General features: G+C 40.3%; 1 protein-coding gene across 1 annotated transcript in view; it reads left to right on the top strand.

Moving 5' to 3' along the window:
• LOC124711693 (sodium channel protein Nach-like) overlaps window positions 1-27,198 on the top strand; it is a 163,751-nt gene that overhangs the window by 13,149 nt on the left and 123,404 nt on the right. Inside the window, exons 3-6 of the mRNA XM_047241892.1 lie at window positions 7,562-7,700; window positions 7,792-7,922; window positions 8,182-8,266; window positions 8,408-8,506. Of these exons, the coding sequence (XP_047097848.1) occupies window positions 7,562-7,700; window positions 7,792-7,922; window positions 8,182-8,266; window positions 8,408-8,506 (454 nt within the window). The remainder of the gene's footprint in view (window positions 1-7,561; window positions 7,701-7,791; window positions 7,923-8,181; window positions 8,267-8,407; window positions 8,507-27,198) is intronic.

Raw genomic sequence — 27,198 nt, 5'->3', positions numbered from 1 at the left:
GGGCTGTTAGCGGACACGCAGCGCACACGTAGGTGCGGAGTAGGACGTCAGCGGTTATGTGAGACGGCGTATAGCCTCAAGAGACCGGCCACTACTGTAGCGACAAATATCACGCGCTTAGTGTGTACAAGAAACAACAATGAAATAGAAATTGCTAATCATCTAGAATAAGAGGTTTTTTTTTTTTTTTTTTTTTTTTTTTTTTTTTAAAAAGTGTTAGTTATATAAAACGATGTTAAATGCATTGTAGTCTGTCATATACCGAGGATAGGGCAATAATTTGGGGTTTGTTTTTGTAACTACTCAGACGTGCCGTGTGTTGAGACGCTGGAGGCGGCAGCGCACGTGGTGATAAGATACGTCATCGCGTGGAGCTCTGTTACTGGCTGAGAAACAATGATGGCTGCTGGCCAGTTCTTGGTGAGGAGAGGGGAAATGTGGCGCAAGGAGGAGACAGTGCTGAAGAGAGGAGGGGTTGCAACAGCTGATGTGTTGCCCCGCCAACAGCTGGTCCCGTAAATAAAGCTTACGAGGCATATGCATTTCAAGTCTTGGCTTTTTCTGTTCCGATTACTTACTGTTAGCTGCAGCAAATACATAACTACGACATATAGCACAATACACTAGATGTCAATGTAACAAGTATTAAGAAAAACTCAGAGTGAAAACACTCCACATGTACTGGTTTGCCAAATAGATGGCAATAGATGACACTGAAGAATATTATTCAGAGTTAGCAGCTGTGGTACTGCCAACACAAAGTGTAATGGTTGCATTTGAAGCAAGTCAGTTGCGTGACATCTAATGCGTGGCATTGCTTGCAAAACATAAAACATAATCATACATATAAAAATGAGCAAAAATAAATGACAAGACTGGAGATTGGCAATTGAGAATGGCTGGGAACTCCATGGTGGCCAGGCATGTCTTGCTTCCAAGTCCCTGGAGAAAATGACTTAAACTAAGCTGCAATAAAACATAACATAAAACACTAATTAAGTGTGATTGATCATGTGACCTGAAAGCATAAGGGTGTCAATTCCGCAAGGCGTATCTTGGACAACCTTGTGGAGGTAATCTCCTCCATTTTTTCTTTCATCTTTGTTCCACTTGAGTTGGAGGCGACAGGCGGATCGGGGACTGCAACCTGTTGTGGTGACACAGCCCTACTGTGGAAAGGTTGCAGGCGGTCAAAGTGCACTATCACCATACAATCGGTTAATTGCAGTTCTGCATTGACTGCTGAGGTCAACCATACAATCTGATATGAGCCTTCAAAGTGGGGAGAGAACTTTTTAGTTTGTCTCTTTTTGATTGCCGGGTTTCGTAGTAACACTAAATCACCTGTTTGATAAGTTGGTAAAACAGCATTTTTGTCCTGCTTGTGCAACTGTTTATTAGTAGCTTTGATATTATTCCTCTTTACCTTATACCAGATCGCTTTTAGCCGGCGGGCTAAACCTTTTACTTTCTTTATTTCTACACCCTGAGGTAGTTTGTCTATTTCGAATGGTGAATTCATCGGCCATCCAAACACAGCTTTGTAAGGGGTATACCTCGTGGCTTCATGTATTCGGGTATTGTATGCAGAAGAAATATGTGGTACATATCTGTCCCAATCAGCATGCGTTTTTGCAACATAATAGGATAACATTTTACAAACTGTACAGTGTACACGTTCAATGCGACCGTTGGCTTTAGGATGGAAGGGAGTTGTACGACATTTTTTGATTCTTAACAATTTACAAACTTGTACAAATAGAGCAGACATGAAATTTGTTCCTTGATCCATTAAAATGGCATCAGGACTTCCAAAAGGTAGTATCACATGATTTACAAACTCTCTCGCCACAGTTTCACCTGTCATGTCTGCGAGGGGAACCAAAATTAGATAACATGAAAAGTGATCAATAACAGACAAAATGTATTTGTTACCTTGTTGTGACTGTGGACAGGGACCTAGGATATCTGAAGAAAGAATTTCGAAGGGTGAAGGTGCCTGAGGAAGTGTTTGCAGTGACACTTGCGGATGACTATTTTGTGCTTGTTGTGCACATGGCAGGCAAGATCTTACATACCTGTCCACGTTACGTTGTCGGTATTGCCACCAATAACGTGTCACAATTCAAGCGTTCGTAGCATGTTTTCCATTGAGACATGCTTGGATTGTATCATGGCATTGCCATATTATACGCTGCTGCAAGCATTCCGGTATTACCAAACAATTTCCATGGGGAGTTTTTCGGTACAAAAGGTCATCTATTACTTCAAATTCTGGCAAGGTGGCATATCTTTGACATTGAACATCCACCTGCTGTGCTTCTTTTAACTCTTCAATTGATACCTCATCTGATTGAATGACATGCACTTTTCTGCTTAACGGATCAGCATTTTGATGCAACTGACCAGGCTTGTGCCGAACTTCAAAATCATATTCTGACAATTTCATAGCCCAGCACATAAGTTTGCTGCTAAGATCCTTAAGATTCAATAACCACTGCAGAGCAGAGTGATCGGTAAGAACTGTAAACTTGCGACCATAAAGGTAACATCTAAATTAATTAATTCCAAAAAGAAGGGCAAGCAATTCCTTTTCTGTAGTACTGTAATTAGTTTCTGCTTTATTCAGTTGATGAGAGGCATACCCAATGTGTTTTTCCTCACCATCTTGCACTTGGCTTAGGACACATCTTACAGCAAAATAAGATACGTCACAAGATAAAATAAAAGGTTCAGCGAAGTCTGGGTAAACAAGTAAAGGTGAACTAGTTAAAATAGTTTTCACTGTTTGAAAGGCAGTCGAACATTCATCCATCCACACAAAAGGAGTATCCTTTTTCAACAATTTAGCAACAGGTTTGGTAACAGTAGCATAATCTTTAACAAAAGGGCGGTAATAATTTGCAAGACCAAGGAAGGATTGTAATTCCTTTAAATTTGTTGGAACAGGAAAAGTGTCTACTGCTTCAGTTAATCGTGGATCTGGCTTGACTCCACTGGAACTGATGACATGACCTAAATACTGCACTTGTGATTGAGCAAAAGAACATTTTTCTAATTTTAAGCTTAAATTAGCATTTTGCAATCGCAACAGTACACTGTGTAGATGTTCAGCATGTTCAGAAATGGATTTTGAAAATATAATTATATCATCAAGATACACAAGGCACATAGTAGGTTTCAACCCATGTAATAGCAGATCTGCAAATCGCTGAAAGGTTGCTGGCACGTTGCGAAGCCCAAAAGGCATCCTTAAGAATTCATATAAGCCACCAGGAACTACAAAAGCTGTCTTAGTTCGATCTTGAGGAGCAATTGGAATTTGGTGATAGCCTCTGTGTATTTCTAATGCTGTAAAGTACTGGCAATTGCCCAGACGATCGAGTGTGTCTTGGATCCGGGGTAATGGATAATGATCTGGGGTAGTAACCTTGCTTACTGCTCGCATGTCTACACAGAGGCGTTAGGATTTTTCTCCATCTATTGCTTTCTTTGGAATGACTACAATTGGGCTAGACCACACACTAGAAGAGGGTTGTATTATTCCTGCTTCTAGTTGCTGTTGTATAGTTTCCTCTACCACTGACTGAAGATGGTAGGAAATTCGGTACCCTTTTTGAGCTATTGGCCTAGCATTTCTGGTAGGAATCTCATGTTGGATTAGATCTGTTGCTGGTAAATATTTCCTGTCTTCAAACAACCATGATTACTCATTCAATACTTCATTTATTAGCTTTTGTTCATGCAGTGGTAGGTGACTAAGCTTAGCTTTAAACTTATCTGCCAGATGTGACGTGATTGTCAAAAGGCGTTTTTCTTTTTCATAGAAGGAGTTTTCATTGGCAACTCATCTTCTATGATAACCTGCAAGCTGGCTAATACTGTACCATGCGGTATTAAAGCTTGCTTGTGACTAAAATTGTCTAAACACACAGGTACACAGTTTTCTTTCTGTACTTGATGTGCTTTGCACAGGCTATGTTTTATGTGGACCTGCATCTGGTCAAGAGTTTCATTCTGGCAGAGTGGGTCTACCAAGAAATGAACCTCTTCAGATTCACGTATCCTTGCAGGCACCCAAAGGATCTTTCCTGTGCTTTCTGGTATCTCCACGGGATTATCGGCTTTTAGCATCATTACGGAAGACTCCGAAACTTGGGAAACAGATCCCTTTTTCCAGCTTTGGACACCCACAACGTGCAGTCACGTCCAAAATGGTGCACGTTGTCACTGAATTAGACAGTATTTAACCTATAGTCAATAACCCCCTGGAAATGACGCAGAAAGTCACTTCCCAGGATGATGTCGTAATCCGTGTGCTTGTTTTATACAACCTCCATTGTAAAAGCATATTCTGTGGAGTCCAACATGAACTCAATGCAACAGCTGCCATCAGGTTTCACTATGCTGGGACCAATAGCACTGATATGGTACTGTGGCAGTTGCAATGTTCTTTTATCTCTCTTCGGTAAAAATTCCAAGCTGATCTGTGTGCCTGTGTCATTTAGCACGCGTATTGGTTTTTGGCCTCTAACACCATCGACAACCACGCTTGCCACCTGCGTGATTCCCTTATAAGCTAGTGGGGTCACTATTTTTAATGGGGGCCAGGAGGGGTGGCACTTCCTGCCCCGTGGCCGTTTCCCAAGTTGTGTGGTTGATTTGCATTTCGCCTGGAATTTGCAGGCAGTTGTGGCCTACTATTTGGACAATGCACGCTTTGGTAACCCATGTTCCTGCACTGATGACAATATGGCATGCGACATTGCTCTGCCACATGTCCTTGTCTATTACAGGGCCCACACTTAGTGTTGTTCGAAAAGACATGTCGGGGCTCGCTTTGCCGTGCAGAGATGGCCACAAATCGGTTCGCCTCCTCTCTCAAGAGTGCTAATCGCATGGCTTCATGTAAGGTGCGGGGGGAAGCTACCTTGATTTCGTCCCCCTATTTGAGGGTTTATGCCACGAATAAACACGTCGATCACACGACATTCTGATTCTTCCAACAGAACCTTGTTATGAGCAGAATTGGCACTTAGTGTGTATGTGTGGCATGCGATGCCTATAATCCTGTCGGCGAATGCTTCTAAATCCTCACCCGTTTTTTGCTTAAGGGTGGAAAGCAAGTCATGATAGCAACTAGTACCACGTTTGTCTGTATACCTTTCAATCAACCCTGTTGCAAGGGACTGGAAGGTAGGGGCATTTTTCAAGCTCTCGATTGACTGTACATAGTTCCGCACTTCGCTGGTGAGTTTCATTTTCATCATGATTAAGAGAAATTCATCTGGCCAACCGAAAAGCTTTTCGATGTCCTGGATATTCTGGACAAGCATTTGAATATTCTCGTGCGGCTTTCCAGTGAACGCCGGAATAAACACTACTGCTGGAAAGCTCTGCACCAAAGTAGAGGTGGCTACTGCCACAGGTGATTCTGCACTAGTGAGTGGTGGCGTCACCTGCTTCGGCTGTTCCTCCACTAGCACTTGCTTAGCAACATTAGATTGCGGAGAAGCCATTTGAAGATCATCTATCTGTTGCTTAAGCTCCACGTTAGTTAAAATTAATTGATTTATCTGGGTCTGCAGTACCGAGAGGGGATCTTTATCCTCTCCAGTTGCTCCTGCCTCCAATTGCTGCCTGGTGGTCGGCATGTTACAATAGCGTGGGCATCTACACCACTGTAGCATCACTAGCGACTTACATTATTTGGTGGCGTGCAGACAACGGACAGTGGCGGTGTTGACGAGCAGCGGCAAGTATGTTGATCACGCGCAGGGGCAGCAGGCGGCGGGCAATGGCACGGACAGCTGCGACAGCGGGGCGGTGCGAGGGCTGCACCCTAGACCCTGGCAAAGGCGGTGACCCATGGCAGCTACAGACAGCGGCAGTGGCGGCGGCGAGCGTGACTACATTGTGGACCTTCCCTGGCTTGCATCCGGTGGCGAACTGCATCACGCTTGTGGCATGCTAGTGCATGGCCATGCACATTCTGCAACGCGGGTGACCGGTTGGCACGTGCATGGCATGCTGCAGCCTCATCATGTTCGGTCTAGTTTCCTTTAACTGCTCAGCCTCGGCCCCTTTGTCATACTCACACTCAACTGATGAGTTTATTTTACAACCGTAAGGTGGCTCATATCCCACTTCTGACACCACTTGTTCATCAGGATAGAGGTCAGGAGTGGTGGGCATTGTAAAATGAAAAGTAAAGAAGTTGAAATGGACCCAATTTATTCTTGTAATGATGGTACATGGGTGCCTACGTAGGGCTGAGCAGCCCCAAGAGGGGTTGCCGTCTGCTCATCAGGAGGTTTGAGGAGAGAGGCGGAGCTGTTTCCAAGCTGCCCTCACTGATCCCGGCCGCGTCCCCACATGATCACACGATTAGTCTCTGATTGGAGTATTGATTCCACCAACACGCCTTGCTAGTAGCGTACCCTCGTCATTGCAACCAACCCATGGGACTAGAGTCTGACCGAGGAGCATGTAGCAAGAATGTGCCGACCACGGTCTTCCGGCCAGCACCTTCCACCACAGTATGCCCAAACCAGCTACGACTGCACATTATGAATGGAAAAATTATTTAATAAAATTTTATCAGTAATGATCCATCTTGGGGGGTCTCCTCCCTGCACAGATGTCTTGAAAATCAAATTCATCTGATCTGAATCTTGTGGAAACCATCTGGGTCACTTTTAGGAGCCATAACTGCTTATGCAAATCAGCAGCCCATTGTTTAAGAGAATTACATTATTTGTACATAGACATCTAATGCTGTTTACCTCCAAAAACCTGCCAACAAACTGTCAGATCCCTGATATGCCGAGTCAGTGATGTATTTCATTCTAAAGATGCACAAACAAGCTATTAAACAGGTGGTCATAACGTTTTGGCTCATCAGTTTATATTGCTTTGGCAACAGCTACAACAGACAGTCTGTGACTTAGAATCTTCTTGAAGAATTAAAAATATATGTGAAAACTCCAACAGTTTACAAAGATAATCAGTCACATTTATTACAGAAATGGGAACATAGACGATTGAAGCATGTGAATGTTAAATTTAATTTCATACGTCAGCTGTATAATGAAGTACATCTGAATGTTCAATACATTAGCTCTGAGGAACAAGTGGTAGATATTTCAACAAAAGCAACTATGTGCATACAGTTCAATAGACTGTGTACAAAGATGAGCACATTGAAATTTGCAGATACGTAATGAAATTATCAAATTGTGGAAGTGTGTTGCAGTAATGACAAATTAATAATTGTGCTTTGACTTAATATCTCTTTGTTTCCTATATGTTCTTTCCTCTGTGGTTTTTCTTCTGTCTGTACCTTGTCTTCATGGTTGTATTACAGTTGTAATTGTAATTGTAGTTGCAATTGTTATTACATCTCTAAATACCTGGTAATTTCTAGCATTACTAACATTACTTAATCATTTTAATGAATATCAAAGAAAAAAAAATGTTTTGTCATGTTTCTTACTAGATAAAAAAGCAAAACAATGTTCCTGTGTGCTGTTTTTAACTGAGACAATAAATTATTTTACAGAAAATTTACAGGCAAAATTGATTACAACCAGATTGATTACTGGGAAAATATAGCCTTTTACCAGGGATCGATTATTGAACACAAGAAGTGTTCTGGTGATGTTAACTGCTCTACAAATTATGAAGAAATAATTTGGGAGGTATATACACTTTAGTCTGAAGGAAGCAGGGGAACATCCACCAAACTCTTAGCTGCTTGTCTCTCACTCGATTTTATTTTTGTTTTTCCAGTTTAGATACAGATGTAACAAATTACTTTATGACTGTCTCTGGAATGGTAAACCATTTGACTGCTGTCAAAATTTCCTGCCTCTACAGACAGAAGTGGGTCCATGTTTCTCCATTAATTCTGAAAATACCAGGTAACATTATTAAATTTTGTATAACATTTTAAATGTGCCAGTTTTCTATAGTAAAGTGTATTTTAATTTTAAATGCTTTTATGATCATTTTTTCTTCACTTTTTCAATGTCAGCATTAGCACTGTTAATCATCAAGTGCAAAGAGTTTCATCATTTTTCTCAGAATATATGCCAATCTATATAGGGGGTAGTTACTCAGGTTGAAAAATAGCAACTAATATGTGTGTTTCACATTATTTGTAACATCTGGTTATTGCAGAAAGAAGAATGGATTACTGAAGACAGTTTCAAACTATACAACTGGACCCGGTTCACTCTATTTCAAAGTAAGAGCTGCTGTAAAGGTAAGGAAGATGGTGATAAAAACGAAATATGTGAATTCCTATGAAGTAATTACTATACGTTTATCAATAATATCTAAATACAACATTTCACCTTTCTGAGCCTAGATTCACTTACAGATTAAAACCTGTTTCATATTTCAGGTTTACATGCACTCAGAAGGAAATGTGCCAACCAACAGTCACTCACTGGATGAAATGTTCAAAGTATTCTATCCTCAGTACCTTGAAGTGTTGTTTACGGTAATTTCATTCTTTATGTTAGTTGAGTGATATTTGTTGCTGGCAGTTGTTACATTAGAACAGATTTCTTTTTATTGAAATGCTACTCAGATTAGGTAATTAAAGTAGGTTAGATCAAACAATTGAAAGTTCAGGCTGGAATATCAACAATTATGAAAAGGATAAATTGCTGCTCACTGTAGAGATAACACACTGAATTGCAAACAGGCACAATGAAAAGACTTGTTGCAAGATGTGTGTGTTGTACTTGCAATCTCATTTGTGTGTTGCTGTGTGCAGCAAGAGAAAGATACGCACGGCCTATAATTCTGTTCAACACTTTATTTTGACGAGAAGTTTATTTTAAGCTCACATGACAACAGAAAAAATATTATGGAACATTTGCAGTGCCACGAATATTACTAGTTTTTTGGTAACTAAGTGAGGAAAACAGTAATAGCAACAGTAACAGTAACAATTACAGGAATACTAAAAGAATCAAAGCAAATTATTAAATTCATGGAGCACATTCTGCAGCAAGGAGAAAGCATCTCACAGTGCTCCTGGCAGTCAGTGCACGAACCCTGTTGACATCGGCCGGCTCATTAACTGACATCTGTTTTCGCTGGCGCCCAGTGTTGCCACACTAGCCCCCTTTGTGGAAGCCAAGCACCATCCTTGGATGATGCTAGAAGTGACATCCCTGAAATGTGCTGGGAAGTGTACCCATCATCCGGAATGCATTTACCATTCAATTGGAGCTGGTGATGGTGTCAGTGGGGGTTGCTGCCTGGCGGGCAGAGGTTGCACCTAATTACATTGCAGATGTGAATGTGAAGAGCCTAGTAGTATGAATGCTGGCTTCACTCTATCAGTGGAAACAGTATTCATCTTGCTGTTGATGATAATATCAAATGTTTTGTCGCCTCTAATGGTGATGCGATGCGGACCAGTATATGGTGATGTGAGTGGTGGTTTGACACATTTACTCGCAACATTATGTGTGTACAGGATCATAACTCTCGGGATACGAATGTTTGTGATGTACAATGGCATGATGCTTGTCGCTGTCAGATCTGTGTCAGTCTTTCTCTGAGGTGGGTGATAAATACTGGTGCGTTAACATTGTCCAACGAAATTGCATGTGGGTCCCTGAACTCACCTGGAGAGGTGTCTAGATCAGGTTTGTATATGTTACATAGGCTGAGGAAAACTAGTGGTGAGGCAGAGGTCCATTGTTATTCATGGCACATAAAGGTGGCTTTAGGAAATCAGTGCCAGTGTTCAATCATGCTTTACTGGCAGGATGATAACTGGTTGTGGTGTGATGCAATGCACCACAAAAGTTACTTGGTTGGGCAAATAGGTCAGATTAGAACTGCCATCCTCTGCCTGTGTGGACAACCAAAATGAGCGATCCAATGTAATACAAAAATAGTGACTAGCATCTCAGTAGATATGTTATCAACTGTAATGGCTTCAGGCCAGTACATGAATCAGTCTGTTACTGTCAATAGGCAATATTGTCCTTCTAAAGGGGACAGCAGACATACTACATCAATATGAATTTGGGCAAACCATGTTGTTGTGTCTGAAAATTTGCCCACCAGTGCAGAAACATGGTGAGAAATCTTGCTGTGCTGACACTGTACACATGCTTGAGCCCATGTGCAACAGTCTTTTTTTATTCCAGGCCATACAAAATGCATACCAAATAGTCTAATTGTTGCCTTCATGCTGGGATGACATAAATCATGTAGACTTTTGAAGGCTTGCTTGTACTGTAGTGCCATAGGAATGAATGGACGAGTTTTCCCAGTTTAAACCTCACAAGATAGCTTTGCATTTGCAGCTGGAATGTCGACTGGCTGAATTTTAAGGCCAGACGTGGCATCCTGTAAACAATCTTGGAGTTCCAGGTCAGACTCCTGTTCTAGGGCTAGCTGCACTAAATATACAGTTTTTGTGATACTGCTCAGCCAGGATAGACAGTTTGCAACAACATTGTTTTATTCCTGATATATTCTGTACATCAGTAGTGAACTGTGCAATGAACTCTAGTTGATTACATTGTCTCAGAGAACATTTGTCATTATTTTGCTGAAAGGTATAGGTGAGGGGTTTATGGTCTGTAAAAATGACAAAAACACTAGCTTCCCACTGTGTATAGAAATATTTAATAAACTCATAAATGAAACTTCCTGGCAGATTAAAACTGTGTGCCAGACCGACCCTCAAACTTGGGACCTTTGCCTTTCGAGGGCAAAGGTCCCAAGTTCAAGTCTCGGTCCGGCACACAGTTTTAATCTGCCAGGAACTTTCATATCAGTGTACACTCGGCTGCAGAGTGAAAATCTCATTCTGGAAACTCATAAATCTCCAACAGTTTGTGGTTGTATGTGCTCCATTGTTGCTGCGCAGGAGATAGCTTTCATGAAAAGAATGTGAGAGGCTGCGAAGCTCCGTCTACATATTTGGCTAGCATCTACTACCAGCATGAGAGGTGCTTCCAGATCCAGATGTGCAAGAAGGACTGTGTCTGCTATATTTTTTTTGGCCACTTTGAACGCATTTTTCATCAACTCTATCCACAATACTGGCGTTTTGCCTTTAACCTTAGGACCAGCTAAAGCATTGGTAAGAGACTCTTGGAGTTCTACCACATGAGGTAGGTGATGTTGGTAGAAATTAAGGACTTCCAAGAATCATTACAGTTCTTTAGCAGTTTCTGGCCTTGGAATACTCAATATAGCCTCTAATTTCTCCAGTAATGCCAGTGATCCTTCTGATGGAAACCAGTGGCCTAGAAAGGTAACTTCTGTCTGGCCAAAAATGCACTTTGAGGTGTTCAACACTATTCCATATTCATTAAGGCTTTTAAGTACCTCACTCAGGTTCTGTTTGTGTTCTTCTGGAGTTGCTGAAAAGTTAAGTATATCAGCAAGATAAGCAAAACAACACTGCAAGCCTTGCAAAATGGAATTTACAAATCTTTTCTTCCATGTCTGGCAGCATCTCCAAGTCTGAATGTCATAAACAGGCTTTTGAGCAGACCAAACGGCATTATAATGGCTGTTTTTGGGATGTCTCTTTCAGAAACGGGAATCTGTGTAGATGCCTTTGCACAATCTAATATGCTAAACACCTTTTTTCCACATTTAATGTGTAATTATAATCTTTCAGGAGAGGAACAGGGTACCGATCCAGTATTGTCCTAGCATTCAAGGCTTGGTAATCACCACAAGCAAGCCATGCGCTGTTCTTTTTTGGCATTAAATGGAGGAATAACGATGAAGGCCCACTAGACAGGCGAATAAGGACTTCCTTCAACATTGTATTAAATTTCTCCTAGGCAACAATGTATTGGTCAGGAGCAAGAAGCCTGGGTCTACACAAAATTGGAGGGCCTGTGGTAGTATTGATATAATGTACAGTAACGGCCAGTGTTGGTTGGTCTCAGCCAGTGGGCTCCCTGCCACCGTTGGATAAGCAGCAGCCAGCAGCAAGTCGCACTCTTAGCTCACTTATTTGTTTCATAATTTCTTTGCTTGTTTTTGGATACTTGAATAGTTTCATTCACAAATTTCAGGTGTATTATAGTATTTGAGAGTTGTAGCATTGCATTTTAGTACCCGTACAGTGTAAATTTGTGTAGTTGTCAGTCATCTGCTTGTTTTTAACGGCTTGTGAGATAAAAGAGAGGAAAAAAAATTGTTATGGGTGGATAAGGACTGCACCTGTTGTGTACAGATTCAGGGGGAATTGGCCATCATCCGTAAACAGCTGGAAGCTGTGTTGGCCGTGGTCGATAGGCTCCAGGCTGTTGCCCTAGGCCGCGGTGACATTGAGACACCATAAGTGAGTGCTTTTGCGCCTCTGAAACCTGTAGCATTCCCTGGGATCTCTGATGCCACTGTGCCCTCAGATTCGTATGTCCCTGCCTGCCAGTCGACACTTGCCTGACAGTGTTTGGCGATCCATGGCGGTATTGTGGACACCTGGGCGCAAGGCGAAAGTTGGTACTGGCCACAAGGCTGTACCCTTACACCTCCATAACAGGTTTGAGGTACTGCCCACTGCTGAGAGTTCTTCTGAGTCAGCAAGGGTGGCCTCGCCTGTTGTGGCAGTGGCTGGTCTTCCTGAGAGGTCCGGACAAGTGCAGAGGGTGGGATTGCTTGTCATTGGGAGCTCCAATGTTAGGCAGATGATGGAGCCCCTTAGGGATATGGCAGATAAGGATGGGAAGAAAGCCAATGTGCACTCAGTGTGCATATGGGGGGAGTCATCCAAGATGTGGAAAGGTCTCTTCTGGATGCTATGAGGGGTACAGGGTGCAGCCAACTACAGGTGGTGGGTCATGTCAGCAATAATGACGTGTGTCACTATGGATCGGAAGAGATTCTCTCTGGTTTCCAGCAGCTATCTGAGTTGGTGAAGACTGCCAGTCTTGCTAGCGAGATGAAGGCAGAGCTCATCATCTGAAGCATTATTGACAGGACTGTTTGCGGACCTTTGGTTCAGAGCCAAGTGGAGGGTCTGAATCAGAGGCTCAGACGGTTCTGCGACCATGTAGGCTGCAGATTCCTCAACTTGCGCCGTAGGGTGGTGGGGTTTCGGGTTCCGCTAAATAGGTCAGGTGTCCACTACACACAGGAGGTGGCTTCCTGGGTAGCAGGGGCTGTGTGGTGTGGAATGGGAGGTTTTTTAGGTTAGACAGTCTCATGAAAGATAAAGAAGGGCAAGAATCGACCAAGCAACAGTCGGTATTGCAGTTGTAAATTGTTGTAGCTGTGTTGGAAAAGTACCAGAGCTTCAAGTGCTGATAGAAAGCACTGAAGCTGGAATGGTTATAGGAACAGAAAGCTGGCTAAAGCCAGAGATAAATTCTGCCAAAATTTTTACAGAGGCGCAAACCGAGTTCAGAAAGGATAGATTAAATAAAGTAGTTGGTGGTGTGTTTGTGACTGTTGGTAGTAGTTTATCTTTTAGTGAAGTTGAAATAGATAGTTCCTGCAAATTACTAAGGGCAGAAGTTATACTCAACAACCATACCAAAATAAAAATTGGCTCCTTCTACCATCTCCCCCGACTCAGATGATATAATAGCTGAATGGTTCAAAGAAAACTTGAATCTCATTACAAATAAATACCCCACTTATACAGTTATAATTGGTGTTGACTTCAATCTACCCTCTATTTGTTGGTGAAAATACATGTCCAAAGCCAATGGTAGACAGAAAACATCTTCCAAAATTGTACTAAATGCTTTCTCTGAGAATTACTTTGAACAGTTAGTTCATGAGGCCACATGAATTGTAAATTGTTGCGAAAACACACTTCTACATCTACATCTACATTTATACTCTGCAAGCCACCCAACGGTGTGTGGTGGAGGTCACTTTACGTGCCACTGTCAGTACTTCCCTTTCCTGTTCCAGTCGTGTATGGTTCGTGGGAAGAACGACTGCTGGAAAGCCTCTGTGTGCGCTTGAATCTCTGTAATTTTACATTAGTGATCTCCTCGGGAGATATAAGTAGGGGGAAGCAATATATTCGATACCTCATCCAGAAACGCACCCTCTCGAAACCTGGACAGCAAGCTACACCGTGATGCAGAGCGCCCCTCTTGCAGAGTCTGCCACTTGAGTTTGCTAAACATCTCCATAACGCTATCACGCTTACCAATTAATCCTGTGATGAAATGCGCCACTCTTCTTTGGATCTTCTCTGTCTCCTCGTCAACCCAACCTGGTATGGATCCCACACTGATGAGCAATACTCAAGTATAGGTTGAACGAGTGTTTTGTAAGCCACCTCCTTTGTTGATGGCCTCTTAGCCACAAATAATCCTGATCTAATAGAGAGTGTCATGATGGATACAGGGATTAGTGAACATGAAGTCATTGTAGCAAGGCTCAAAACCATATCAACCAAAACCACTAAAAATAAACACAAAATATATCTATTTAAAACAGCACATAAAAATTCACTTGATTCCTTCCTAAGAGAGTCTCCATTCCTTCCTAGCTAATTATGTAAGTGTAGACCAGATATGGTTCAAATTCAAAGATACAATATTGATAGCAATAGATAGATTCATACCACATAAGTTAATAAGAGACAGGACTGATCCACCACGGTACACAATGCATGTCAGAACACTGTTACAGATGCAACAAAAAAAGCAAGGCAAAGGAGAACGCAAAATCCCCAAGACTGGCTAAGTTTCACAGAAACTCAGAATTTAGTGCGGACATCAATGCATGATGCTTTTAATAGTTTCTACAATGAAACCCTGCCTCTAAATATGGTAGAAAAACCAGAGAGATTCTGGTCATATGTAAAGTACACCAGTGGCAAAAAACAGTCAATACCGTCACTGCATGATAACAATGGAAATGTTACTGATGATGATGCCACTAAAGCATAGTTACTAAATACAGTTTTCCATAATTCCTTCATGACAGAAGATGAAGTAAATATTCTAGAATTTGAAACCAGAACAGCTGTTAGCATGAGTGACATAAAAGTAGATATTTTAGGTATTGCGAAACAACTCAAATCACTTAAGAAAGGCAATTCTTCCAGTCCAGATGGTACACCAGTCAGGTTCCTTTCAGAGTATGCAGATTCAATAGTGCCTTTCTTAGCAATCATATACAACTGCTCACTTGATGGAAGGTTTGTTCCTAAAGACTGGAAAGCAGCACAGGTCACAACAATATTCAATGAAGGAAATAGAAGTAACCCAATGAATTACAGACCCATATCACTGACCTCAATTTGCAGTAGGATTTTGGAGCATGTACTGTATTTGAACATTATAAATCACCTTGAAGAAAATGACTTATTGATACATAACCAACACGGATTCAGAAAATATCATTCTTGTGCAACACAGCTAGCTCTTTATTCTGATGAAGTAATGAGTGATGTCGACAAGGGATCTCAGATCGATTCCATATTCTTAGATTTCCAGAAGGCTTTTGATACTGTCCCTCACAAATGACTATCAATCAAATTACATGCATATGGAGTATCATCTCAGTTGTGTGACTGGATTCATTATTTCCTCTCAGAGAGTTCACAGTTCATAGTGATAGATAGTAAATCATCAAGTAGAACAGAAGTGATATCTGGCATTCTGCAAGATAGTGTCATAGACCCTCTGCTGTTCCTGATTTACATAAATGATCTAGATGATAGTCTGAGCAGCCCCCCTTAGACTGTTTGCAGATGATGCTATAATTTACCATCTAGTAAAATCATCAGACAATCAGTTCCAATTACAAAATGATCTAGAGAGAATTTCTGTATAGTGTGAAAAGTGGCAATTAACACTAAACAAAGAAAAGTACAAGGTCATCCACATGGGTACTAAAAGAAATCTGATAAATTTTGGGTAAAAGATAAATCGCACATATCTAAGGGCTGTCAATTCAACTACATACATAGGAATTACAATTATGAGCAACTTAAATTGGAAAGACCACATAGATAATATTGTGGGGAATGCGAAACAAACACTGTGCTCTGTTGGCAGAACCCTTAGGAGATGCGAAAAACCCACTAAAGAGACAGCCTACATTACACTTGTCCATCCTCTGCTGGAATATTGCAGCGCGGTGTGGGATCCTTACCATGTAGGATTGAAGAGGACATCAAAATAGTGCAAAGAAGGGCAGCTTGGTTTGTGTTATCATGCAATAGGGGTGGGAGTGTCACTGATATGATATGTCAGTTGGGGTGGCAGGCACTGAAACAAAGGCGGTTTTCTTTGTGGTGAAATCTATTTACAAAATTTCAATCACCAACTTTCTCTTCCAAATGCAAAAATATTTTGTTGACACCCACTTACATAGGGAGAAATGATCATCATGATAAAACAAGAGAATTCAGAGCTCGAACGGAAAGATTTATGTGTTCCTTTTTCCCATGTGTCATTCAAGAGTGGAATGGTAGAGAAGTTTTATGAAAATGGTTTGATGAACCCTCTGCCAGCCACTTAAGTGTGAATTGCAGAGTAACCATGTAGATGTAGATGTAGATGTAGATGTAGTGCAGTGTTGTGACATACCTTTTGTGGGACCCCAGGAGGCCTTGTGATAGCTGGGGTTGTTTGAATTGTTCTAGAATCATGGTATACTCGTCCCTCTTTGACTGGATTAATTTGGCATCATATACTGATGCATTACATCGGAATCCATTGGTAGATAGTTCCATGACGTTGTCTATTAGGTGGGCATTTGCGACGTCCAGCAGCAGTCGACAATGCGCTAAGAAATTGGCTCTATTATGTCCACCGTGGTGAAATTCCACTTCAAGGTATGATGTAATCCCAGGTCCAACTCAATGTGCTGCATTCCATACATCATGACTGTTGAATTATTGGCTACAGAAAGGCAAAATGAGGTGGCTGGCCAATACTTGTGTAACTGGGTTCATAGCAAAATACTTAAATCGGAACCCGTGACCACCAAAAACTTGTGCCCTGTCTTGTCATCTATCATAAAGTGACACAAGGACAGTGACCAATAGTCCAGAGTGATTACTTTTGCCTGTTGCTTACAACTGAGAAAGTTACACAGCAAAGTTCACTTGTCCGCCTGTTGTCCGAATTTCCTGTGGTACTAACACATGTCTGCCCAGGTTAAATCTTTGGCCATGGCAGAGTTCGCTGAGGAACAACTTATAGATCTTCTGTGGAATCATCATCTAATATACATGTCAGAGAGTAGTTTGCACATGTGCTCACTCAGCGTGTTGACCTTGCTCATGAGACAGTCATAATCCACCCTCATTACCACCAAGGTGCTATTATACGCCATTGCAATTTCAGGGCAGGATGTCAGTGCGATCATGTCTTGAATTCAATCTGCCAGGCCTGCAACAGCTTCTAGTGACATGTCCATTTGTGATGCTATAGTGGCATTCATCTGTGCCAGCAGATGGCTGCTCCACAATGTGCATAGTAATGTATCAGGCACTGTGTGCACATCAACTTTTCTTCTTAAATGACGGAGGTACAGCATTGGTTTTCTCTCACTGACATAGTCTCATGTGAGAACCTGCCACACTCGTTTTCCTGTGAAGTGGACACTATTTGTATTAATTCAGTCTTTAATTTTGTGTATCATTCCGTGTTCAGAGGCGAAGTTACAAAATCTTGAACCTCAGCTGTGTAGCAGTGGTCCATCTGACTGACCACCAGTGTGAACTTAGTGGAGTCATTGGTCAATCCAGTGCAGAGGAAACTCACTTTCACCTGTGCAAACCATAAGGGTGGGTTGTGGTGCCAAAATGACAATATCCACATGGCCAGTCGTGAAATGGTTGACGGGTTCGTCCCGCACCAATTTCTGATTCTTGAAGTTCACTGCTAACGATTTGCACTGCTGATTTATCTTTCTCTCTAGCTGTGATAATGTCGGGGTCACCACTGTCACAGATTGTGTGTGTTGTACTTGTGATCTTGTTATCATGGTCTTGTCTGCAACAAGAATAAGATATGTATGACGTATAATTCTGTTCAACACTTTATTTAGATGAGAAGTTTATTTTAAGCTCATACAACAGCAGGAAGAACATTATGAAACATTTCCAGTGCAACAAATATCACCAGTTTTTTGGTAACTAAGTGAGGAAAACAGCAACAGTAACAGGAATACTAGAAAGTCAAATCAAATTGTTGAATGCATCGAGCACACGCTGCAGCAAGGGTAAAGCATCTCACAGTGCTCCTGGCGGTCAGTGCGCAAACCCTGTTGACATGCACTGGCCAATCAGCTGATTAACTGACATCTGTTTCGACTGACACATGACGTCGCTATAGACTGTTACACACTGAGCTTCTGGCCAAAGCCTTCTTCAGAAAAGAAAGGAAAACACACACACACACACACACACACACACACACACACACACACACACACACACACAAATTCACACAAGCAGCCACACCTGCTGGCCACATGACCATTATCTCTGGCCCCTCTGGCCATACTACAACTATTGCATTGAACTAAAGCAGCAGTCCTGACTGGGGCATGGAAGGGGAAGGGATAGCAAGGTGTGGGTGGGGGGAGAGAAGAGTACTGTCTGGTGGTGCATGCAGGAACTAGAAATCAATAGGAAAAGCCTGCTGAGTACAGCATTGAGAGGCTGTAGGAAGGGGAGATTTGTAGCAAAAAAGAAGAAGAGCAGCCGTTGGCAGAGGGTGCTGCACAATGATGGTGAGGGGATGTGAAGTGGAAGGAGGTGATAGGACAGAAATTGTTGGGTGGAAGATGCAGGGACAGTAGGTTATTGTAGGCTGAGGCCAGGATAATATTGTGAGTGGAGAATGTGTTGTAAGAATAACTCCTATCTGTGCAGTTCAGAAAAGCTGGTGGTGGGAGGCAGGATCCATACAGCCTGGGTTGTGAAGCAGGCATCGAAATCGAGCATGTTATGTTTAGCTGCATATTGTGCCACAGGATGGTCCACTCTGCTCTTAGCCACAGTTTGGAAATAATTTTTAAAGATATATTCATAATTTAACAGTTGTAAGGAACTTTGGAGTTGAAATTCTTAATGAGCAAATAGGTATTTCTTGCTAAAGCAATATAGCTCATTTTCAAAGCCCCCTTTCTTCTCTTTTCTGTAAACATTTTATTCTTTCCCAAAAATTTTGAATTAAAAAAAAATGTTCATCATCAAAATTCTTATGGTCCAAAGTATTTGAATCTTCAGCAATTGTTATTTACAAAATTTAGTATCATAGTTTTGTAGCTCAGATTTTTCTGATTCCAAATATGTCTATTTTCACTCGGAGAACTTAATAATTTGCCAATTATTAGATGCTGATAAATTCTTTTTGTGGCCATTGTGGTGGCCATTTAAATCCCTGCAGAAGTAGAAATAATGTGTATAAAGCAATTTTGCCTTTTTCTAACCGTCGAGTTCATAGTTAAACAGGCGTGCTTTTTTCTTTACTGTAATTTTGTGTGCTCTGATTTTGTTCTCTGATGTTTTAATATTAAAAACACAAAACAGATTATGAATTTTATTCTTGTGTGCATCTAGAAGTAGCTGTGCAGAACAATACTTCACTCACTGATCCAGCTGTTCACTATCTTCAGGAGAATGCGGCTTCTGCTGAGGAGTTTTGTGTTCTAAACAAGACTCATCAGCAGAAGCAGCATTCTCTTGAAGATGGCAAACAGTTGGATAGCCAAAATATTGAATTGAGTTGATTTTAGGATCTGGCAGCAGAGGCGAAGAGACTTTCACGACTTATTATGCTGAGAAAGCCTACGAAGTCACAATACTTCAGTCAGTAGGCAGTACTATTCATAATATTAACATCTATATGTTACTATTAAAAAAGTCTGTGTTAAATAGCCAACTTGGCAATGCCTCTAAGCCATTATTGGCCAAAATAGACAATTCTGTTTTGATTCAATTTTTAGCTACTTAGCAAATTGTAAATTTCATGCTAGAAATCAAAAAGATCTTAGTAGTTAATGCGCACAGTAAATACAGTGAAGTTGTAGTGAAAGTGATATGCTGACCTGTGATACATGAAATATATAAATTCATAAAAAAAAAGCTGATCATCAGAACGTTTCTGGTATCAATGAAAGTGGAAAGATTTCAAGTTAATTTCTAAGTATTAAATGCCGCCCCTTTGGTGAGGACATGTTCCCAGTTTTTTTTCCAAAAAAGAACATGAAACTTAAAGTTTGTTTGGATTTCAAGTTGCAACAAAATATACAGGATGCACCAGAAAAACTCGACAGCTTTGAAAACAATACAATAATTCAGGGGAAAGTGTATTTTTTTATATAACAGTTCAGTCTGTTTTATGGAGACTAAAATTTAGTAAGTCTCCACCATACTGAATAATGCTTCCATTTATTTTGTTTTGAAGAAATATCATAACTCGCTACACATATCATTTGGAATCCCCTGAATGTATTCACAGATTCATTCTTTTAGTTTGTCGATATTGGTGGAGCATTGTTATCCTCACAAAAAACGATTTTGTGCTGACAGTAATGCAAAAAGCAATCAAGTTGATGTCTATAAAGTGAGAAATGCCTCAAAACATTTCATTAAGGGTTCACATGAAAATATGTATAGTATTGACTGTTGCTTGATCTTGCTGGAACCATAGGTGATGATGGGGATTGACTCCAGGATACAAAAATGTTGCAACATGGCTGCATAGTGATCATGGCATCTAGTATTACAGCACCAGGTTGTAGATTTCTTGTAAATGGAAAAACTGCCAGGTGCTTTTGTCACACCCACTATACAGATAGTGGTTTCAGTCTTTTATTTAGCTTCAACTATAGGTAATGAAGTGAGATACTGCTATGTATTATAAAATGTGTCTTTATTGTCACACCACCACCAGAATCAAATCCAAATTTGGAAGTGGTCTCATCAATTAAATGCAGCACATATTATTGAAAGCTTGTTTATTAAGAACACCAACATACAGCTAGAACAGAACTGACCTCATGTATGGAGAGTGCAGTTACTTGTACAAACTTCAGATATTCCAGGAATTTATACATAAAAAACTATTCCAAAATATACAAACATAAGATATTTCAAGAAACTTTCAGACTTGACAAATACTAATTAACAAATAATTGATAATGGGCAGATTTCAACTGGTGACTCATCGCACTCCAGGTAGTGTTACTAGCCACTACACTACAGGGAGTGTACCTCAGCTCACAACAATGCTTCCTGGGGAAATAGCAACCTGTAGTTTCAGAAGTTATCACTGAAGCCAACTGAAAAACCCTGGATCTAGAGCTTGTTAGTGATCCTCTGTGTGGAGGAGCTGATGGTTCCTCACATTCTGGTCAATTTGTTACATCCATTTCACTATGATGAGCATCAAAGGTAGCCCTCCTGTCAAAGCTTCAGAATCACTGAGCAGGTTGTCAGTTTTTTTGAATCTCACATTACTGATTTGCATCTCTGGACTGTAATAGGGCTTGATACAGAGAACAAGGTTGATGTCTCTGTGTTTTTGTCTTCTTGATGAATGACCATAACACTCAACTTGATATGTGAAATCTGACAAGCAGCATAGGGATATGATACAACCCAAAGTAATGCTTTAGTAATTTTTCTGATAGTTCCACTTTTCTCACAGGTTTAAAAGACCACATCAAGTTTCCCGGGCTGTATCTCACTGGCCAGTTCTTGACTTTATAGTGCTCTCAATCTTTCTCCTAGGCATCCAGAGTCCTTATATGAGCCAGCTACTTTGCTTCTTCAGTCCTGATGATGATGTTCTTCATGTAGTCATTCTGAGTATTATCTTGTTGACACAGGAACACTGTGTTCATTGTTGCATCAGCCTTGCAACCATGGAGCAGAAAAAATGGTCTGAAGCCTTAGTGTTTTGCTTTACTGTGTTGTATACAAATGACATGGCAGTCGGTATTGTATTCCAATATCTCTGTTTGACATCATTATAAATCAAGAGCACATCTGACAATATCTTATTAAAGCATTCTGTGAGACCATTCATCTATGGATGGTAGGCAGTTATTATCCTGTTGGTGATGTCATGACATGAAATTACCTCTGATACTAGTCTTACCTGGAAAACTTTTCCACAAGATCATCACAAGGGTTGCTTAAAAATAATGTCTTCTGCAAAGAATTTTGCGATTTCCAAAGCTTTGGCAGTTGGCACAGCTTTGATGATAACATAGCAATAAGTTTGCCAATGCAGACTATTATCTGTTCAGTCAAATTTGTTGCTTTTCCAGTAAGAATTTATTACTGTCAGTAACACTATTATTTAAATTAATTACTACAGTGAACTTTCTAATTATGACAGCTAATTGCTCACAAATCACCACTGATAATATCTTTATAGGAAGATCTAATGAAAAAATGTTATATTATTAAAGCAATAGCCAATGGCCTCTCAGACCATGATATGCAATTCCTTTTGTTAAATGTTAAGAGATAATGGGGTATAATATATACTAAATTTGAGTTCAAGATGGCAGCCAGTAAGCAAAAAATTTATTATTTTGGGACACTCACAAAAGATATGAACTGGAGTGATGTATATAGTGCTTTTAGTGTGAATGAAAAATGCAACACTCTTATTAGTTAAGTCCTTATCTCATCTGAATACTGTTTTCCATGAAAACTAACCCAGATTAGACCAAAGTCTACAAAGAAGTCTTGAGTACTTAAGGAATAAAGGTATCTTGTAAAACAAAGAGGAAACTGTATTCATCATTCAGAAACATCTCTGATGTTGATGCTGTAGCTCTTTACAAAACATATTATAAAATTTTGCAGATAGCAATATGGACATAAAAAACAAATACATTATGAAAAAAGGATAATCACTTCAGATAGCAAATTAAGACAATATAGGATACTGAAGGAGGAGATTGGTAGAACCAAACATGAAGAGTAGCAGACAGCATTAAGAGTAAACAATACATTGGTTACAGATGTGTGCAGTTTGCAAAACCTTTTAACAAGCATTTTATTACTGTTACTGAAAAGATGGGATTGTTAGATTCAGTAGATGCTGTCATGGAATATTTCAGACCTGTCACTACAAACAACTTCAGTAATATGAATATGACCCTTATTAAACCAGTAGAATTAATGTCCACCATAAAAAATTTAAAATAAAAAAATACTAGAAGTCATGATAAAATATCAACAAAGTTAATTAAAGAGTGGGCTTGTGACTTTAGTAACATATTAAGTTACCATTTATCAGTGGAAAATATTCTGAATGTTTGAAGTATGATGATGTTATGCTTTTATTTAACAAGGGAGATAAAGAAATACAGTGAAATCTCTATCCAATTTTCCTCTTACCAGCATTCTTGAAAATTTTAGCAAAGGAGTTATGTAATAGGCTTCTGACATCAAATAATATTTTGTCATCATCACAGTGTGGATTTCTATAGGGTTTTGATATCGACAAGGCTATCTACAGATACAGTGAATGTATTTAATTCATTTGGCAGTACATAATAGGCTATTGGTATATTTTGTTATCTATCAAAGACATTTGACTGTTTAAACTAAAATTTTTTTTCAGTAAATTAGAATATTATGGCGTAACTTCAAATGCTCAAAATGGTTAAAAAATCTTATATCTCTGACAGGAAACAAAGAGTGTCGAAAAGAAATAGATGTATATTAAACATAAGGTATCAACCTGCTGGGAGCTAATTACATGGGGTATCCCAGATATTTTCTTATGTTTATCAGTGACCTCTCATCTGCAATGTTACTAGATGCCAAGATTTTTTTGTTTGCATATGATACGAACATTAAAATAAATAACAAATCAAGTAGGTTATAGAGAGACTGGTTAAAGAAATCTTCAAGGACATTAATAAATGGCTCCTAGCCAGTTCTCTGTCACTAACATTTGAAAAAAGAAGCACGCCTTATGCAGTTTAAACTTGTAAAATGTTTCCAGCCAGTATATGATTGTAAAATAATGACTAGAGGAGCCGACAACATTAAACTCTTGGGACTGCAGCTTCTTAGTAAATTAAACTAGGAAGAGCATACCACAGATGGCTGAAGTTCCTGAACAAATCTCTGTCTGCAGTTGGCAATGTGAATCTTATGACTCTTCAGGCTTTCCCAGTGGATGTGTTGTAAATAGTCTTCATGGATTTGCTGCTGGATCACGTTGTGCAAATTCCACAATATTTACTGTCCGACATCTTCAGGTGGTTCAACCTTGCTGGTGGCTAGATACGACTGGTGGTATCCATACACTGATGCCCCATTTCTGGAACACATGTGCAAAGAATGCGCAGGCACGGAAATAGCACATGCGCAATGATTTGCAGTTAGATGGTGCCATATTCAAACTCCCTCTGCTGAAAATCACAGAGCAGCTCTCCTGCACATGCACTGTATGCTGCATTTGCCAACAGTGTGGCCAGACATTACTCACCAATGGCTGTATTAGACCAGTGTTATGATGGGCCTGTTATCAAAGAATATTGAATTCGCTTTGTGATTTAATAGCAGCCAATGCATGGTTCCAGTCTCTGCTCAGTTGAAATCTTGTATTATTGTCGAAGAGATTATCGGCTGTACAGATATGTATTGCTTCCTTAACGATGCACTCCCAGAAAGATGATGCTGGGGATAAAACTTCCGTCTTTTCATAAATTAGTTGATGTCCTGTATTCAGACGGTGTTCTGCAATTGCTATCTTTTCCAGTTGACGAAGGTGTGTAGGACACTGATGTTCATCACTGTGTTCTTGTACTGTGTGGCATGTCTGGCCTATATACACTCCCCCACATTGACAGGGAATCTTGTACACACCACAGTTCCTCAGGCCGAGGTCATCCTTAACCGAACCCAATAAGGTTCTCAGTTTTGCAGATGGTTGAAAAACACACTTAATTCCATGTCTTCTGAGGACTCTTCTGATTCTTGATGACATGGCACCAAAATATGGCAAAAAGGTCAAAGTGGTGGGTGTCTTTGTATCTTCATTCTGCTCCATAGATTGAACTCGCCTGGGCCTGAATGCATTACATATCTGTCTCTCAGAATAACTGTTTTGTTGGAGCACTGTCTTCAAATGTTGTATTTCACTCGACAGGATTTCAGGATCAGGTACCACATGTGCTTTATGAACTAATGTACGAAATGCACTATTGCATTGTACAGGATGATGGCAGCTTGTGGTCTGCAGATATAGATCTGTATGCGTTGGCTTGTGGTAGACGCTGTGTCCCAAGGTTATATCTGCTTCCCTTCGTACCAAAATATCAAGAAAAGGTAAAGTACCATCTTTTTCCACTTCCATTGTGAAGTTTATATTAGGTTGGAGTGAATACAGATGCTGAAGAAACTTAGGTAGAGTATCAATTCCATGTGACCACACCACAAATGTATCATCCACATATGGCAGAAAACAAGAGGGTTTGAGAGTGGCTGACTGTAGTGCTTTTTCTTCAAAGTCCTCCATAAAATAATTGGCCATCAGAGGAGACAGAAGGCTTCCCATGGAAATGTCATCCAATTGTTCAAAATATTGGTAATGAAATAAGAAGCATGTGGGAATAAGCAAATGTTTAAATAATGCTGCAGTTCCTCCTTGAGTCTACAGCCTACCCAAGATCCATAAGAATGGGGTGCCTCTTCGTCCCATTGTAAGTAACATAGGAGCACATACTTATTTTGTTGCCAAATACCTGACATTGATATTAGGACATCTCTTAGGCAAGTGTGACCATCACATTCAAAATTCTGAAAATTTCATAGGTCACCTGAAAAATCTTAGAGTGCAATCATCAGATCTCTTACTAAGTTTCAATGTTGTGTCTTTATTTACAAAGTTGCCTTTGCAGTACTCTTTGGAGCTCATTAGCAACAAGTTTGAGGAGAATGGAAGTTTTATCCCCAGCATCATCTTTCTGGGATAGCGTCATTAAGGAAGCAATACATATCCATACAGCTGATAATCTCATCAACAAGGATACGCAATTTCAACTAAGCACAACCTAGAACCCTGCATTGGCTGCTATTAAATCACAACATGTTAAATCAATGTTCTTTGATAGCAGGCCTGTCATAACATTGGTCTAGTATGGCCGTTGGTGAGTAACACTGGCCGCACTGTTGGCAAATGCAACATACAGTGCACATGCAGCAGAGCTGCTCTGGGATTTTTGGCAGAGGAAGTTTGAATATGGCACCATCTAACTGCAAATCAAGGTGCATGCATGATTTCCATGCCTGCACATTCTTTGTGCTCGTGTTCTAGAAATGGGGCGTTGACCTGTGGATACCATCAGTCATACCTAGCCACCAGCGAGCTTGAACCTCCTGAAGATGTCACATTTACCACACACACACACACACACACACACACACACACACACACACACAGAGAGAGAGAGAGAGAGAGAGAGAGAGAGAGAGAGAGAGGGGGGGGGGGGGGGGGGGGTGAGAGAGAGAGAGAGAGAGGGTGAGAGAGAGAACATTTACATTGCAAACAGATTTTTTCAGGCACTTCAGCAGTCTGCAGTCATATATAAACTAGCATACTACACTTACTTTCATTCCATAATGTCATGTAGAATTATTTTTTTGAGATAGCTCACAAGCCACACTTAAGTCTTGAGTCCAAAAATGTGCAATAAAAATTATTTGTCATGTGCAGAGGCCTCTATAGGGAACTAAGGATACTAAGTAATGCTTCCCAACATATATATTCCTGAATTAAGGAACCAAAAGAAAGAAAAGATTTAAAGTGACTTACTTTAGTCCAGAAAGTTGTCCATTATTCAGAACACATATTTTTCAGTGACACACCAGCAGCCATAAAAAGTTTTGCTAGTTCAGCTTAAGAGCATCCTAAAGCATTTATTGTTAGCAAGCTGCTTCTACTACACTGATGCATTTCATAGTAGAGCCAACTAATGTGTATAATACATATTCTTGACATACTGTCAGTTGAAACACTTTAGAATTAATATATGTCTTAGTCTATGGTTTGAAATGTATCCACTTTGTTGGGCTACTTATGTTGGTAATTAGTGTTTGCACTTGATGTTGAAGATTCAAAGTATCTGTTTGCTGCTGTTTGCTCCACCTGAAAATAGATCCCGATTTTGCTGTATTATCAGGCAATTTATGTCTTGATTAATGAACTTTTAAAGAAAAATGTGGCCAAAACA

This window comes from Schistocerca piceifrons, chromosome 8 (assembly GCF_021461385.2).
Source record: "Schistocerca piceifrons isolate TAMUIC-IGC-003096 chromosome 8, iqSchPice1.1, whole genome shotgun sequence".
Classification (NCBI taxonomy): Eukaryota; Metazoa; Arthropoda; class Insecta; order Orthoptera; family Acrididae; genus Schistocerca; species Schistocerca piceifrons.
Note: the sequence above shows the minus strand (reverse complement) of the source record. Positions and strands in the feature narration are given on the sequence as shown.